Here is an 18,466-nt window from a genome sequence, read left to right as displayed (position 1 = left end):
TTTATTGTGAAGGCTTGCAGCAGCTTACTATTAAGATGCTGACGAGGAGATAAGTTAAGGCATGGAAGCTGATTTTCTGCTCCTCCATCTAATCGCCTCTTCCCTCCTCGCGGAAACGCCGCCGATATGAACAAATCCACAAGGTACGTGACGAAGATTCGAACCTGCGTCCGAGAGCATCCCAGACGCTGCCTTAATCGACTGAGCCGCCGATATGTTTGTCTTATCTGTATTTCTGTTTCTAAAACTCTCGCTGTCTCCACATCTCATTCCCTGTGTCTGTAATCTAACCAGTTATCAGCCATTGTAACCTTCCTGCGGCGGGTGGATACGTGTCAGGGTCACAGCTTAAGGGATGTTGGCGAAATGTTCAGATCGTAAAGAGGCATTTGAAGTGACCCTCTTAGTCTCCTCCCGGCCTGCCTCCCCCGTCCATCACAACTCCTCACACACTTCCCGAGGCGACGCACCTCTCTAAATGATGCTAAATGAACCATGGGAGCCCAGGTGGTTACTGGCTGTCCTCAGCTGTGTGTACAGTCATGGATCTGTCCCAGCGGTTTCCTGGAAGCTGCAAAAAGAAGAGGAGGAAGGAGAAAGAGGAGGAAAGGGGGGAGGAAATGGAAGAGGACCAACAAGACCTAGATTTCTTCCGGAACCATCAGGTGCTGAGGATTAAGGTCCCCGTCGCCGGCAACTTCAGCTCAGGCAGCAGCTTCAGTACACACAACACTTATCAAGTACAAATTCCAGAAGAAAAAAATTACAAGCCTGAAGAACTAATATCGAGCACTCTTAGATATTACAAGAGTACCAACACTGCCTAGATATTACATGATTCATCCACTGTAACCTGGGATACTGTTGCAGTTCCCCTTCACTGATTGACTGATGAAGATTAAGCCACCCAAGAGGTAGCATGGGCATGAATAGCCCGTAATTCCCCTCATACCTGAGTACTAAATATATAGAAGATCACCTCAACAAACCCGCAACTATGAGGGGAGGGATCGGGAAATTCCAACAAATATGAGGGAAGAACAAAGTCCCTGGAATCTATGAGGTGGAAACAGGTGTCTTCCGGTAACCCAGAAGTCGAGATGACAATCTTAATTCGAGATGATAGGGTCGAAGTCGAGATGACAAGGTTTAATCTTCATCTCGACAGAGGATGATCTACGACACTCGTGCCCTCGACTATGAGGGGAATACCGAGGGGGGGGGGGGGGGAGAGCTTATGACTGGAAGGAGAGTGCATGATATGAGGGAACTGTATCTGACGAGGGGAGATTGTCTGACAGAAGCCGGAACGACTAGAGTGTCTGAGGGTGTGTTTGGGGGGGAAATAACTGACGGGAAATGTCAAAAGTGTGTGTGTGTGTGTGTGTGTGTGTGTGTGTGTGTGTGTGTGTGTGTGTGTGTGTGTGTGTGTGTGTGTGTGTGTGTACTCACCTATTTGTACTCACCTATTTGTGCTTGCAGGATCGAGCATTGACTCTTGGATCCCGCCTTTCCAGCTATCGGTTGTTTACAGCAAGGACTCCTGTCCCATTTCCCTATCATACCTAGTTTTAAAAGTATGAATAGTATTTGCTTCCACAACCTGTTCCCCAAGTGCATTCCATTTTTCTACTACTCTCACGCTAAAAGAAAACTTCCTAACATCTCTGTGACTCATCTGAGTTTCCAGTTTCCACCCATGTCCCCTGTGTGTGTGTGTGTGTGTGTGTGTGTGTGTGTGTGTGTGTGTGTGTGTGTGTGTGTGTGTGTGTGTGTGTGTGTGTATGTGTGTGTGTGTGTGTCTGTGTGTGTCTGTGTGTGTCTGTGTGTGTCTGTGTGTGTGTGTCTGTGTGTCTGTGCGTCTGTGTGTCTGTGTGTGTGCGTGTGCGTGTGCGTGTGTGTGTGTGTGTGTGTGTGTGTGTGTGTGTGTGTGTGTGGTCATTCCAGCACACACGCGCAGGGTCAATAGGAGTGCCAGTCAGCATAGCACACACACACACACACCAGTCACCACAACCAGACAGTGCTTGGCATCCAGTCTGTCCCAGTTGCTCTATAACCCACCATGACCCTAGCAATAGAATCAAGCCCTGGATGCCCCCTGGGGTCAGCATACAGCATGAATACCACAGCCAAGTCGCTTACAATTGCTGCAAATGGGTCCAAAAATGACAAATAAACTCAACGCATTGGACCTATATAACACGTACATATATCATTGAAGGGTATACTATTTCCTCCCACTCCTCCAACACACACAAAAATATGAATCCAGAATGATTTGTTATATATAAATAAGGTCTACTCGCCACAAGAGCCTGGCTAACGAGGTGACCTTTACAGTGGGACACCAATCCATCTGGCCACTTCAGACACGAGCATTAACTTCGCGGCCAAAAAAGGCCCACATATTCCTCTCCGTCTCTGGACGTTGACAATACACAAGAGCCATTTTTAACAATTAACCAAATGGTCTGTACGGGAAGGCCTGTGGAATTTATCGGCCAGTGGATCAGTTTTCATTTACCAAGAACGAGATCGCTAGATAGAACGAATCGCCTGGATCTCGATTAATGAATTGGTACACACACTCCGAGGACACTTTGCTCACTGGTGGTTCACTGCTGGAGAATTATCTACGAGTGAACTAATTCTTGTGTTTGAAGTCACCATCGCAGCCCGGGGAAATGATAGAAAGGTTCATCTTAATTCAGGCAGGATGATAGAGAACTAGGAGAGAGGAAGGGAATTATCAGGGGGAAGAGCGCCAAGACATTACGACTATATAGCACTTGGAAGGGGTCAGGATAAGGATTTGGGATGGGATGGGAGGGAAGGAATGGTGACCAACCATTTGGACGGTCGGGGATTGAACGCCGACCTGCATGAAGCGAGACCGTCGCTCTATCGTCCAGCTCAAGTGGTTGGTACAGATAAAGAGATTGGAGACGAAGGTCAGGGAGGCCGTGGGAAGATTGGGGGACGCGATTAAGGTCGCTTTATGGAGATTTGAAACGAGGCTAAGTGAGATTGGAGATTGGTGGCCTTTGATGACAATACAACAATACAAATGGGAAGAAAACGGAATAAGGAAAAAAAACAGGAAAATTTGTGCGTAGATATAAGAGGAAAACCTGCCATGAAGGCACAAGTGAACAACCAGCATTGTGAAGCTGGTGAATGTGTGTTAAGCCTTCAGCAACCCGTACAAACACGCCACAAACAGGTTATAACCTATTCATGTTAACTGATAAACCACATGATGGGATTTCCTGCTTTAAAACACAAAGAAGGTCCTAGCTGTTTTCTAACAGTCTGGTAGCTCTCAAGTTGCCAATGACAGATTGTAAACTAAAGAAACGTCTCTACACAATATTTATTCAGGTTATATTCCGGTTCTTAAGTTTTTTTTTATCATTTTCTGTGGCTCTTCTTCAATAAAACTTTCCTGTCGAGGGTTTGGTATCTTAGGGCTGTTAGTTTTAGCGGCACGTCAAGATCAGTTTGAAAATTCCTGAAGAATTGAATAAGTACTATAAAATGTATTTAATGATTCTTCTTGTGTCCTTTCTATTCCTATTCTTTAACTCCTATTCTTAAATCCTATTCTTAAATCCTATTCTTAAATCCTATTGTTTATATTACTTTTGAGGCAGTTTTAGCTGATCCTTGACATTGAATGCCGTGTCATTCTCGACATATTTCTCTTCTAATTCCACTTCACTCGTTGGTTGCTCCAAGTGCATATGTCGTCATTCCATTTAGCTTTGTCTTCTCTGTGTCCATCCATCCTCATTTCCTTCTATGTTTTGGCTCCAGGGATTCTCATACCAAGAGGTAATGTTCGTCTTCCATGGCCGGCATGACTCTTCTTTCATCTTCTCTGCGTCTGATCTTTATGTAAGCTGTCTTGAGTGGTGTGTTATGGGCTTTCTTATGGAGTTTTCTCTCTAGGAGCTCCCTCATCTTCTGAGACTAACATCCTTTAAAGGATGTTAGACTTCCATTCTCTTCCGCCCTACTAGCCTGTTTCCCTTTTATTTCCTCCCTCCCTTCTCTCCTTACCTTCCTCCATTCATGTATATATCTCTCCCTACCCAACTTTTTCCCTTCATCTATCTTTTTTTTCCTTTTATTCCTGTCTCCCTCTCTAGCTCTCTACATCCCTGTCTCCCTCTCTAGCTCTCTACATCCCTGTCTCCCTCTCTAGCTCTCTACATCCCTGTCTCCCTCTCTAGCTCTCTACATCCCTGTCTCCCTCTCTAGCTCTCTACATCCCTGTCTCCCTCTCTAGCTCTCTACATCCCTGTCTCCCTCTCTAGCTCTCTACATCCCTGTCTCCCTCTCTAGCTCTCTACATCCCTGTCTCCCTCTCTAGCTCTCTACATCCCTGTCTCCCTCTCTAGCTCTCTACATCCCTGTCTCCCTCTCTAGCTCTCTACATCCCTGTCTCCCTCTCTAGCTCTCTACATCCCTGTCTCCCTCTCTAGCTCTCTACATCCCTGTCTCCCTCTCTAGCTCTCTACATCCCTGTCTCCCTCTCTAGCTCTCTACATCCCTGTCTCCCTCTCTAGCTCTCTACATCCCTGTCTCCCTCTCTAGCTCTCTACATCCCTGTCTCCCTCTCTAGCTCTCTACATCCCTGTCTCCCTCTCTAGCTCTCTACATCCCTGTCTCCCTCTCTAGCTCTCTACATCCCTGTCTCCCTCTCTAGCTCTCTACATCCCTGTCTCCCTCTCTAGCTCTCTACATCCCTGTCTCCCTCTCTAGCTCTCTGCATCCCTGTCTCCCTCTCTAGCTCTCTGCATCCCTGTCTCCCTCTCTAGCTCTCTACATCCCTGTCTCCCTCTCTAGCTCTCTACATCCCTGTCTCCCTCTCTAGCTCTCTACATCCCTGTCTCCCTCCCTAGCTCTCTACATCCCTGTCTCCCTCCCTAGCTCTCTACATCCCTGTCTCCCTCTCTAGCTCTCTACATCCCTGTCTCCCTCTCTAGCTCTCTACATCCCTGTCTCCCTCCCTAGCTCTCTACATCCCTGTCTCCCTCTCTAGCTCTCTACATCCCTGTCTCCCTCTCTAGCTCTCTACATCCCTGTCTCCCTCTCTAGCTCTCTACATCCCTGTCTCCCTCTCTAGCTCTCTACATCCCTGTCTCCCTCTCTAGCTCTCTACATCCCTGTCTCCCTCTCTAGCTCTCTACATCCCTGTCTCCCTCTCTAGCTCTCTACATCCCTGTCTCCCTCTCTAGCTCTCTACATCCCTGTCTCCCTCTCTAGCTCTCTACATCCCTGTCTCCCTCTCTAGCTCTCTACATCCCTGTCTCCCTCTCTAGCTCTCTACATCCCTGTCTCCCTCTCTAGCTCTCTACATCCCTGTCTCCCTCTCTAGCTCTCTACATCCCTGTCTCCCTCTCTAGCTCTCTACATCCCTGTCTCCCTCTCTAGCTCTCTACATCCCTGTCTCCCTCTCTAGCTCTCTACATCCCTGTCTCCCTCTCTAGCTCTCTACATCCCTGTCTCCCTCTCTAGCTCTCTACATCCCTGTCTCCCTCTCTAGCTCTCTACATCCCTGTCTCCCTCTCTAGCTCTCTACATCCCTGTCTCCCTCTCTAGCTCTCTACATCCCTGTCTCCCTCTCTAGCTCTCTACATCCCTGTCTCCCTCTCTAGCTCTCTACATCCCTGTCTCCCTCTCTAGCTCTCTACATCCCTGTCTCCCTCTCTAGCTCTCTACATCCCTGTCTCCCTCTCTCTCTCTCTCTCTCTCTCTCCCCTCAGCACACAACATAAGCCCACTGCCCCTACCCCTCGGCGGCTCACAGTGGCACACGCCCACTAGCAAAACATGTTCCACCACCCTGACACCAAACATATTGTTATAGATTCAGCTACTCGGAACAAGTTCCAAGTAGCACGGGCTATGGTGAGCCCATAGTGGACCTGCCCCGCTCCTGTGCCAGGTTAGTAGCATAGGCTATGGTGAGCCCGTAGTGGACTTACCTGGCACAGGAGCGGTGCTGTATAGGGACACCAAGCAGGAGGGTGAGCCATTTGTAGCTCACCTGTCCTAAACCTGACCCACCACAAGGTTCCACCAATCATCAACCTCCTAAATTTAGCACAGTGTTCTGAGGTCCTGGGAGCGTAGCACACGGTAAGTGGAAGATATAATTCCCGTTTCTTGGAAGTAATTGAAGTTAATGTAGAATGATGACTCCCTTGGGGGCAATTGTAATTGCTAACAATGCTAATGTGTAGGAAAATAGGAAGATAAATGAGAGGAGGGAGGTGAGTAGGAGGAGTAAGAGCAGGAGGAGGAGAACAGGGAAAATATAAAAATAAGTAAACTTGAGTTTGCATGTGATGTAAACAGTCTACATACTGAAGAGGTGATAAAGATTTACCTACTAAACTGATGTTTATTATGAAACAAAGATGTTCCTACTAAACTGTAAGACAAGAGCTACTATTCTTCAGCAGCTGACCTCAAGCCTGACCTTAGATAACCATTCATTTGATGATTATTTCTCAACCCGTCGTCAAGACAAAGGTTTGAGAGGTTCACGACGCATAAGACAAACACTGACTACAAAAACTCTCCACAAGTCAGTATTTGGACTTAAAGTCCACCAAGCTGTGTTCGAGGCTATGTCTCACAGTGCCTATTTCCATCAGTAAAAAACTTTATTTGGAACTAAGTTACAATTATGTTAGTGGCAGGAGGACGCTGGAACCAACTGCGTACCTAAGCCTTCATGTGGTCGGTTGACAGGAGTTCACGTGCACCTGTCTTTTGAGCAGACAGTTCCAGACGGGAGTCGAGCTATGAATGGATGAACATGTGTACAGCCAGTATGGGGTGGTTGATGGGGCCATACTCAAGAACACCTCATCGCTATCCGTCATTTATTCCTAAGCTGACTCGCATTTGGAGCATGTTATTGTGTATGTGTATACGTACTCGCCTAGTTGTGCTTGCGGGGCTCTTTGGTCCCGCCTCTCAACTGTCAATCAACTGGTGTACAGATTCCCGAGCCTACTGGGCTCTATCATATCTACTTTTGAAACTGTGTATGGAGTCAGCCTCCACCACATCACTGCCTAATGCATTCCATCTGTTAACTACTCTGACACTGAAAAAGTTCTTTGTGACGTCCCAGTGGCTCATTTGGGTACTCAGTTTCCACCTGAATCCCCTTGTTCGCGTACCACCCGTGTTAAACAGTTTATCCTTAACGACCCTGTCAATTCCCCTGAGAGTTTTGTAGGTAGTGATCATGTCTCCACTTACTCTTCTGTCTTCCAGTGTCGTAAGGTGCATTTCACGCAGCCTTTCCTCGTAACTCATGCCTCATAGTTTTGTGTTAGTTCTTAGTTCACACACACACACGTGTGTGTGTGTGTGTGTGTGTGTGTGTGTGTGTGTGTGTGTGTGTGTGTGTGTGTGTGTACTCACCCACCTAGGTACTCACCTCTTGGCGCGCACGTGGGTGGAGACCGAGCAGGTGGACTCGTTGTCTGAAAGGGTGGAACAGGCGGAGGGCGGTCGACTGGTGTCACGGGCGGCCTGGACAGGGTCAACTTCCTTCAGCATCTTCTCCTCCTCGTCCCCGCTTCCTCCGCCCCGTGACCTCTGCCGACCAAGACGAACCAGTGACCGGACCGCCTTCATCCCGGCGAAGCCTCGACTGTGGACGAGAAGATCATTGTAACGGTCAGAAATCTATTATTATTACAAGTCAGACCTGTCTATTAGGACCTCAAAGTCAGTAACTCAGTACCCGAGTTACTGAGGCACTCAGTCACTCACTGAGACACTCACCAATCCGTGGCCCTCCCCCAGGAGAGAGTGCCAGGCAGGCATCCTATTCTCTACTGAACGAGGTGACAGGAAGCCGAAATTGTGGCCCCAGGACTCGATATTCAATGGTAACGAGGGCGCTAATGTATTAGTTGATAAGAGAGGTCGTTAGTGCTATAGTTATTCTGATAAGCCTGTATTCTCTTTGACTACCTGTCAGTGACTACCTAAGAGTGACTACAGGGGGGGGGCCGAGCTCTAGCTCTATGCCCCTGTTTATACCTGGCATACTAAATGCTTTTCTGAACATTAACGTTCAGAAAACGTTCATTAATTAATATTATATATATATATATATATATATATATATATATATATATATATATATATATATATATATATATATATATATATATATTTGTTTTAAAGTTGTGGATGGAATTGGCTTTAACCTCCTTTTGTTTCAGTGCATTCCACTGGCCATCCACACCTACAGGGAACATTCCACTGGCCTTCCACACCTACAGGGAACATTCCACTGGCCTTCCACACCTACAGGGAACATTCCACTGGCCTTCCACACCTACAGGCAACATTCCACTGGCCTTCCACACCTACAGGCAACATTCCACTGGCCTTCCACACCTACAGGCAACATTCCACTGGCCTTCCACACCTACAGGGAACATTCCACTGGCCTTCCACACCTACAGGCAACATTCCACTGGCCTTCCACACCTACAGGCAACATTCCACTGGCCTTCCACACCTACAGGCAACATTCCACTGGCCTTCCACACCTACAGGGAACATTCCACTGGCCTTCCACACCTACAGGGAACATTCCACTGGCCTTCCACACCTACAGGGAACATTCCACTTGCCTGCCACACCTACAGGGAACATTCCACTTGCCTGCCACACCTACAGGGAACATTCCACTTGCCTGCCACACCTACAGGGAACATTCCACTTGCCTGCCACACCTACAGGGAACATTCCACTTGCCTGCCACACCTACAGGGAACATTCCACTTGCCTGCCACACCTACAGGGAACATTCCACTTGCCTGCCACACCTACAGGGAACATTCCACTTGCCTGCCACACCTACAGGGAACATTCCACTTGCCTGCCACACCTACAGGGAACATTCCACTTGCCTGCCACACCTACAGGGAACATTCCACTTGCCTGCCACACCTACAGGGAACATTCCACTTGCCTGCCACACCTACAGGGAACATTCCACTTGCCTGCCACACCTACAGGGAACATTCCACTGGCCTTCCACACCTACAGGGAACGAGAGCTTCCCTACATCTCTACGTCTCAACTGTGTTCAGTTTCCAACAATGTCCCCTTATCCTTCCTCTTTAATTGAAATAGATTTTCTTTATCCATTTTATCTATTCTTCTAGAGATCTTGTACGTTGTTATCATATCCCCTCTGTTTCTCCTCTCCTCTGAGGCTGTGAGGACGAGGTCTCCCAGCCTGTCCTTATAGCTGAAGTGTGGGTTCCATGCTGGAGCTGCATACTCAAGTAATGGTCTCACAGGGGTTCCATGCTGGAGCTGCATACTCAAGTAATGGTCTCACAGGGGTAATGTGTATAGACTTGAAAGCGTCCTTGTTTAGATTCATAAATGACGTTTGTATGTTTCCCAACTTCCCTCATGCTGCTGATGTTATTCTTTTCATGTGAGCTTCTACTGTCAGTGTCAGAATTAGGTCTACTCCCAGGTAGACATAATAGGTACTCCAAGGTAAAGATAACAACATTTTATTTCTCCTAATATTTCTTATAGTTGCCTTTCTCGTATGGTGGAGTTAAATAAAGGACTCCTGTCTCCCTTTCTCCAATGTCATTACTTTTCATTTATTTAGTCTGAATTTCATCAGATATTTATCTGTTCACTCCTGAAGTTTGTCAAGATCTTCTTGCAACACTGCAGTCCTTTACAGTTCTTACTATACCTATTAACTTCGCATCACTTGCATCATCAGCAAACATCGACATGTTCGAGCACACTTTCACTGTGAGGTAGTGTAGTGTCTTACGTATGTGGCATTTACATCAATCAATCATTTACATCAATTAAAACGAGCAATAAACTAATCACAGAGCCCTGTGTAATACCACTTTCCACTCTTCTCCAGTCTGACATATCTCCTCTATGACCCTTTGTTTCCTGTCCATCAGGTACTCCCGTACCCAGTTTAGTGCCTTTCGTGTCTCCCCTCCCCCCCCTCCCCACCCCCTCCCCCTTGTGGGTCAATCTTTGGGGTGAACTGTATTGAAAGCTTTTTTGGCAGTGTCCTCGTAGTTCAGTCCCCTCAGGTCAGGAACGAGCCTTGTTGCGCATCATCGAACAACTCCTAGTTATTATGTCCACTTCCAGGCGAGGGGTTCACGCCGGGGTTGGATATTCACGAATATATTCACCTAGTTGTGCTTGCGGGGGTTGAGCTCTAGCTCTTTGGTCCCGCCTCTCAATAGTCAATCAACTGATGTACAGATTCCTGAGCCTACTGGGCTCTATCATATCTATATTTGAAACTGTGTATGGAGTCAGCCTCCACCACATCACTGCCTAATGCATTCCATCCGTTAACTACTCTGACACTGAAAAAGTTCTTTCTAACGTCCCTGTGACTCATTTAGGTACTCAGCTTCCACCTGTGTCCTCTTGTTCGCGTACCACCCGTGTTAAACAGTTTATCCTTATCTACCCTGTCAATTCCCCTGAGAATTTTGTAGGTAGTGATTATGTCTCCCCTTATTCGTCTGTCTTCCAGTGTCGTGAGATAAATTTCCCACAGCGTTTCCTCGTAACTCATGCCTCTTAGTTCTGGGACTAGTCTAGTGACATACCTCTGAACTTTTTCAAGCTTCGTCTTGTGCTTAACAAGGTACGGGCTCCATGCTGGGGCCGCATACTCCAGGATTGGTCTTACGTATGTGGTATACTCGGCTCTGAATGTGTGTGTGTGTGTGTGTGTGTGCGCGCCTGTGCGCGCCTGTGTGCGCCTGTGTGCGCCTGTTTGCGCCTGTGTGCGCCTGTGTGTGTCTGTGTGTGTCTGTGTGGGTGTGTGTGTCTGTGTGTGTGTGTGCGCGCGCGCGTTCGAGCGTATTCCAAGAAGATACAAATACATTCTCCTTCAGTACCAGCACGAAAAACTTTGAACAGATAATTGTATACAAAAATAAACCCCCCCACAGACATAAACAAGGCCAACAAATGAAGGTATAACGGACCGACTTGTAACAAGAAGTCGGCAGCTAATTCTCCCCCCACACAACTGCAAGGCGAATAATGCATTTATCAGTTTTTGTACCAAAGTGCTCGGGCGGTGTCACGCAAGCCCCGTTGTTGGCACGCCTCCACCCTGAAGGGGGCGAGGCTACACCTGTCACCCCTGCACGTAACTGTACAACAGGTGCGGATACAACAGGTAGGGAATACAACAGGTAGGGAATTCAACAGGTAGGGGGATACAACAGGTGATTTACAAAGGTAAATCAACGTTTATTTACAATCTTAACGTACAAGGGTGCTCGGGACGCCCCAGCCACCTGAACATGTGGTTCACTCGTCGACTTCATCATCTTAATACTTCATACAAGATCACTTTCAAAAGCGGTTCCCTAACACTGCCAGTTGCAAGGCAATGCCCAGGATAATGCCGTGGCATGCACAATCGGCAACAAAAATGACCTTTCAGGCTGACAGGTCAATACAACATGCACATATATATATCTTAAATATGTTGTGTAACATACATATTCACTCAGGTTCATAGCGTTGTTCATAGCGGTTGAACAACGTGGTAGTACACAGATAATCACTTTGTTCACCGTCTGTCTGTCTCCAAACTCAGCCTCTTATGTGTTGCAGGTGTGTAGTGAGGCTAGTAGGTATGTGGCTGATCGTCGCGACGATAGACAACTTCACTAAGATAGAAAGTACTCGCAGAAACGCGAGCCTAACACTCACACTTACTACCTCATACACGCAGCTCACAGTAGGTGTGAACGACTGGTTTTCGATCGTTGGTCTCGTAGCCGTCATCCTGGTCCTCTCTACAACGACCGCACGTGACATCTGTGTAGACCCCCACACACACGTGGTAGCCAAGCGAGGCAGACACGCTTCCAGGAGTTGGTTTAAGTAGCGCGCGAGCTGTACTCGGAATGCTGAGTGGGGGGGGCATGGATACCAGGCTGGCGGCGGGGCGCCACGCTGGACTTGGTACACAAGGGCTGCTGGCTGGCTGGCTGGTTTAACACGTAGTTTGGCAATTCACTGGTTCAGAGTGCCGGCTATAGTTCTTGGTTCTTTTCTTCTGATTGATGAAGGTTAAGCCACCAGGGGCCAGATTCACGAAAGTACTTACGCAAGTACTTACGAACGTGTACATCTTTCCTCAATCTTTGGCGGCTTTGGTTACATTTATTAAAACAGTTTACAATCATGAAAACTTGCCAATCAACTGTTGTTATTGTTATAAACAGCCTCCGTTCGCTTCGCAGCTCATTAACTGTTTAATAATTGTAAACAAAACCGCCAAAGATTCAGAAAAGATGTACAGGTTCGTAAGTGCTTGCGTAACTTCTTCGTGAATCTGGCTCCAGGAGGTGTGACACGGGCATGAGTAGCCCCGTAGGTGTTATAGATGTTTGGAGTGAATGTGATCTTTGGTCGTGTAACATCATTAAGTGTCTCAGGGTCTCTGTCTTCCTTCTCTCGTTTAAAGGCATTTCACCTCCAGATTACCTGCGGAGGCGTTTGGGATCGCAATGTTCACTCGACCCTTCTCTGTATTCTCTAACTATTCCGATGACTGAGTTACTAAGCGATCAAAGGGTCACACACTTCTCGCACTCCTGTTGCATCAGGAGGCTGTCCTCGTGCCTACTCTTATACACACTAGCTAATTCACGGAATTAATTACGAGTTCTTGCAAGCGGGCGGGATTCCAGCCGCTTGCAAGAACTTTCGACGAATTTAGGCAATAAACTATTCGAAGTCAGTAGTGGGATGTCGAGAGACCATTTTCTCACAATAGAGCAGTGTGAAAAGTGTTTAAGGAAATATGTTATATTTTACACATTATATATATCTAAGCAGGATATGGCTAACATGTACTGAATAACTAGGCTTCCTGTCACCCGATATAATGAATTATAAATTATATTACGTGTCAGAAAACGAGAAAACGAGTTTAAGAAATTACAGAAAATGCTAATTGCAGAAGATGGGAGCCACCATTCACTAGGAGAAACAATTCTAATATGCGTGAGCTTCATAAAAAAAAAAACGTGTCGGTGGTCGCGATAACGAGGTGAACTCTAGGAAAAAACAAAGGTGTGTGTTGTGTCTGATGGGAGAGAGACACGCACTTAGCGCTTACCTTGGAAGAGGTAGTGAGGAGGAACAAGAAGGTGGGGGAAAGGGGGAGGGGGTGAGACAGGAGAAAGGAGGAGGAGGAGGAGGGGTGAAAGTTGATAAGGGAGCGTGAATAGAAGAGGGTGAGAGACGCAAATGACACGTACAGGCGAGTTATTCATCAACATGGAAGATGTTGTTTATGATCGTAAATCTACACCACTTACGTAAACCAAAGACTCTTGCTTCACAACACTCCACAGTTTCTCAGGGTCGGTACTTAATATAAGAAGTTTCACCGACGTCTTCCGTCCTTCCTCACACACATCTTCATAAATCTTGAGCCTATTTCGTCGTTTCTGCAACGCTGGAAGATTCAGGGGTAACCAACCCGACCACCCACTGAAAACGGACCAAGTAACCTTCACCTTCCCAGCAAGAGACAACAGTGTCAGTGCCTCACATTCTCTGACCTTGATACGTGACTAGCGTTATATGAATTGTGATTTTAGACTCGTCTCTCTCCATATATTCCTTGTCTGGCGCGCGAGGGCTATGCAGACCCGGGGACCCGACCATGGAGGCTTGTGGGACCTACACACCCAACCATGGAGGCTTATGGGACCTACAGACCCAACCATGGAGGCTTATGGGACCTACAGACCCAACCATGGAGGCTTGTGGGACCTACACACCCAACCATGGAGGCTTGTGGGACCTACACACCCAACCATGGAGGCTTATGGGACCTACAGACCCAACCATGGAGGCTTGTGGGACCTACACACCCAACCATGGAGGCTTGTGGGACCTACAGACCCAACCATGGAGGCTTGTGGGACCTACACACCCAACCATGGAGGCTTATGGGACCTACAGACCCAACCATGGAGGCTTATGGGACCTACAGACCCAACCATGGAGGCTTGTGGGACCTACACACCCAACCATGGAGGCTTGTGGGACCTACACACCCAACCATGGAGGCTTATGGGACCTACAGACCCAACCATGGAGGCTTATGGGACCTACAGACCCAACCATGGAGGCTTGTGGGACCTACAGACCCAACCATGGAGGCTTGTGGGACCTACACACCCAACCATGGAGGCTTATGGGACCTACACACCCAGAGACCCAACCATGGAGGAGCCTAAACGAACCAGACTGATACGACGCATGGTACACGTATCGTCTGGCGTCACAGGATAATCAATAAATATATCTTTCTTAATATTCAGTCGGATCTTTGCGCGGAGAGACCGAGTGACCGAATTTTCAATACCATTCTGTCACACATCGACTGACCCGAATGGTACGAATAATAGTCACAACTTCATTAATACAAAAATTACACAAAATAACAAAGACTTTGTGGAAAATAAAAATAAATGATTACTTTCTCCACACAAGCCAGACGGCAGCAGTATAAACACAATTATGTTGGTATAATAAAGAAATAGACCAGTACACAAAGAATCCATTGATTTAAAAGAAGCGTTCAGCGTTACATGTCTGCACTAGCTATTACGATAATTAACCTGGGAAGGGGGTTATGGAAGGGGGATGGAGGGGGGGATGGAAGTGGGGTTATGGAAAGGGGATGGATGGGGTTATGGAAGGGGGATGGAAGGGGGATGGAAGGGGGTTATGGAAGGGGGATGGATGGGGTTATGGAAGGGGGATGGAGGAGGGGTTATAGAAGGGGGATGGATGGGGTTATGGAAGGGGGATGGATGGGGTTATGGAAGGGGGATGGAAGGGGGATGGAGGGGGGGATGGAGGAGGGGTTATGGAAGGGGGATGGATGGGGTTATGGAAGGGGGATGGATGGGGTTATGGAAGGGGGATGGAAGGGGTTATGGAAGGGGGATGGACGGGGGTTATGGAAGGGGGTAATGGAAGGGGGATGGAGGGGGTTATGGAAGGGGGATGGATGGGGTTATGGAAGGGGGATGGATGGGGTTATGGAAGGGGGATGGATGGGGTTATGGAAGGGGGATGGATGGGGTTATGGAAGGGGGATGGATGGGGTTATGGAAGGGGGATGGATGGAGTTATGGAAGGGGGATGGATGGGGTTATGGAAGGGGGATGGATGGGGTTATGGAAGGGGGATGGAAGAGGGTTATGGAAGGGGGATGGAGGGGGTTATGGAAGGGGGTTATGGAAGGGGGATGGAGGGGGGGTTATGGAAGGGGGATGGAGGGGGTTATAGAAGAGGGATGGAAGGGGAATGGAAGGGGTTATGGAAGGGGCTGGAGAAGAGGGGGGGTCGGGAAGGCCTCATAAGCTACGCAACAGCAATAGAGTCAAGCCCTAGTGAGCTTTCAATGGGTGTAATGAATAAGGGGATATAACAGACGCGCGCGCGCATGCACGCACACAGCAAGCACGTCTGAATACGGAGGGGGAAATATTAATTAAGTTAATGTACTAAGTGCTAACACAGGAAGGTGTATAGCAAGTAGCGTATAGCAGTATAGTGTATAGCAGCAAGTATATAGTGTATAGCAGCAAGTAGCCGAGCAGTAATGAATATATTTTTACGGGCTCACCATAGCCCGTGCTACATGGACACTTCGTTCTGAGTAGCTAAATCTGAAACAACAGTAATGAATATCTTTTTACGGGCTCACCATAGCCCGTGCTACATGGACACTTCGTTCTGAGTAGCTAAATCTGAAACAACAGTAATGAATATCTCATACACTAATGAAAGACGAAATACGGGAACAGAGACAACTAAAACAACTAAAATATATTTTATTATAATTTTGTCCCTTCGGCCCCCTCCCCCCCTGGTCGACGACCGGGCCGTGGGGACGCTAAGCCCCGGAAGCACCTCAAGGTAACACCCCCCCCCCCCCGCACACACACAAAATTGTTAAATATTATAAGAAACTGTTTACGACTTCTGTGAGACCAAAAATTGGAATATGCAGCAGTTGTATGGTGCCCAAATCTCAAGCACATAAATAAACTGGAGAAGGTCCAACGGCATGCTACAAAATGGCTTCCGGAACTGAGAAACAAGAGTAACGAGGAGAGACTAGAGGCGTTAAACATGCCAAAACCAGAAGATACAAGAGAGGTGATATGATCACTACTTACAAAATACTAACAGAATTTAGACCAAAGATGAATTCCTGAAATCAACAACTTCACGAACAAGAGGACACAGATTCAACCTAAGAAAACAGAGGTGCCAAAAAATTATAAAATTTTACTTACCACTTACCACAAGAGCCCCCGGTGTGTGGAGGCCAGAGAGCCACTTACCACAAGGGCCCCCGGTGTGTGGAGGCCAGAGAGCCACTTACCACAAGAGCCCCCGGTGTGTGGAGGCCAGAGAGCCACTTACCACAAGAGCCCCCGGTGTGTGGAGGTCAGAGAGCCACTTACCACAAGAGCCCCCGGTGTGTGGAGGCCAGAGAGCCACTTACCACAAGGGCCCCCGGTGTGTGGAGGCCAGAGAGCCACTTACCACAAGGTCCCCCGGTGTGTGGAGGCCAGAGAGCCACTTACCACAAGGGCCCCCGGTGTGTGGAGGCCAGAGAGCCACTTACCACAAGGGCCCCCGGTGTGTGGAGGCCAGAGAGCCACTTACCACAAGGTCCCCCGGTGTGTGGAGGCCAGAGAGCCACTTACCACAAGGGCCCCCGGTGTGTGGAGGCCAGAGAGCCACTTACCACAAGGTCCCCCGGTGTGTGGAGGCCAGAGAGCCACTTACCACAAGGTCCCCCGGTGTGTGGAGGCCAGAGAGCCACTTACCACAAGGGCCCCCGGTGTGTGGAGGCCAGAGAGCCACTTACCACAAGGGCCCCCGGTGTGTGGAGGCCAGAGAGCCACTTACCACAAGGTCCCCCGGTGTGTGGAGGTCAGAGAGCCACTTACCACAAGGGCCCCCGGTGTGTGGAGGCCAGAGAGCCACTTACCACAAGGGCCCCCGGTGTGTGGAGGCCAGAGAGCCACTTACCACAAGGTCCCCCGGTGTGTGGAGGCCAGAGAGCCACTTACCACAAGGGCCCCCGGTGTGTGGAGGTCAGAGAACCACTTACCACAAGGGCCCCCGGTGTGTGGAGGCCAGACAAGGGCCCCCGGTGTGTGGAGGTCAGAGAACCACTTACCACAAGGGCCCCCGGTGTGTGGAGGCCAGACAAGGGCCCCCGGTGTGTGGAGGCCAGAGAGCCACTTACCACAAGGGCCCCCGGTGTGTGGAGGCTAGAGAACCACTTACCACAAGGGCCCCCGGTGTGTGAAGGCAGAGGCGCCAGCAACTCTCTCAAACTCCCGCAGGAGACAACGCCAAGATTAATTTCTTATTGGTCTTCAGTGAGTAAGGTTGGAGGACGAAAGTGGTTTCAGGACGAAGAAGGGAACTGAAGAGCGGAGAAAGGAGGACAAGGAAAGGCAGAGAGCTCTAGAAGGAGCGACCTTGAAGGATATAGTGTTCATAAGGAGTGTAAAAATAACAGTTGTTTTTGATCAACCAATGAACACTCATCTCCGGTGGTTTCATGAATTTAGCAACAGAAAGAACAATTTTTTTCAGGATTTCCCACGTGCACTAAGTCCTCCACGTGCACTAAGTCCTCCACGTGCACCAAGTCCTCCACGTGCACCGAGTCCTCCACGTGCACTAAGTCCTCCACATGCACTAAGTCCTCCACGTGCACTAAGTCCTCCATGTCCTCCGAGACCTCCAGGCAAGGGGTGACAATGAGGGGTAGAGAGGGGAAGTGACCGCAGGAAGGAGTAAGGGTAAAATAGGATGAAATAGGAACCAAATTGGGATGTATTTTGCATTGTACCGCCAAAAATGGGTTGTTTAATAGGCTGAATATAGCTTCAGTGTTACGTAAACAAGGGACTGTTGGTATAAACGCTTGTTACACTGAAGCTTTATCCCTCTTCTTTCACCACCCCTCGAGGACCCCTAACCCAGTACCCCCCCCCCCCACAACACCCTCCTCTATCACCCCTTCTCCAGTGCTAAACTTTGAGATAACGAGAGGTTTAGTAATGGAATCCCCCGAAGGAACTCCTGAAGCAGCTTCAGGAGTAATCCCAGCCAAGAGGAACCTCTGGAGCAGCTTCAGGAGGAACCCCAGCCAGGAGGAACCCTTGGAGCAGCTTCAGGAGTAACCCCAGCCAGGAGGAACCCCTGGAGCAGCTTCAGGAGGAACCCCAGCCAGGAGGAACCCCTGGAGCAGCTTCAGGAGGAACCCCAGCCAGGAGGAACCCCTGGAACAGCTTCAGGAGGAACGCCAGCCAGG

At 48.6% G+C, this 18,466-nt stretch overlaps 1 protein-coding gene across 5 annotated transcripts in view; it reads right to left on the bottom strand.

Moving 5' to 3' along the window:
• Positions 1–18,466, bottom strand: part of LOC123747311 (otoferlin) — a 267,365-nt gene that overhangs the window by 82,746 nt on the left and 166,153 nt on the right. For all 5 annotated transcript variants that reach the window (XM_069319727.1, XM_069319725.1, XM_069319728.1 and 2 more), the window contains one exon: positions 7,469–7,684. In XM_069319727.1, the coding sequence (XP_069175828.1) occupies positions 7,469–7,684 (216 nt within the window). The remainder of the gene's footprint in view (positions 1–7,468; positions 7,685–18,466) is intronic.

Source organism: Procambarus clarkii, chromosome 94, assembly GCF_040958095.1.
Source record: "Procambarus clarkii isolate CNS0578487 chromosome 94, FALCON_Pclarkii_2.0, whole genome shotgun sequence".
Lineage (NCBI taxonomy): Eukaryota > Metazoa > Arthropoda > Malacostraca > Decapoda > Cambaridae > Procambarus > Procambarus clarkii.
This window is presented reverse-complemented; position numbering and strand designations above follow the sequence as displayed.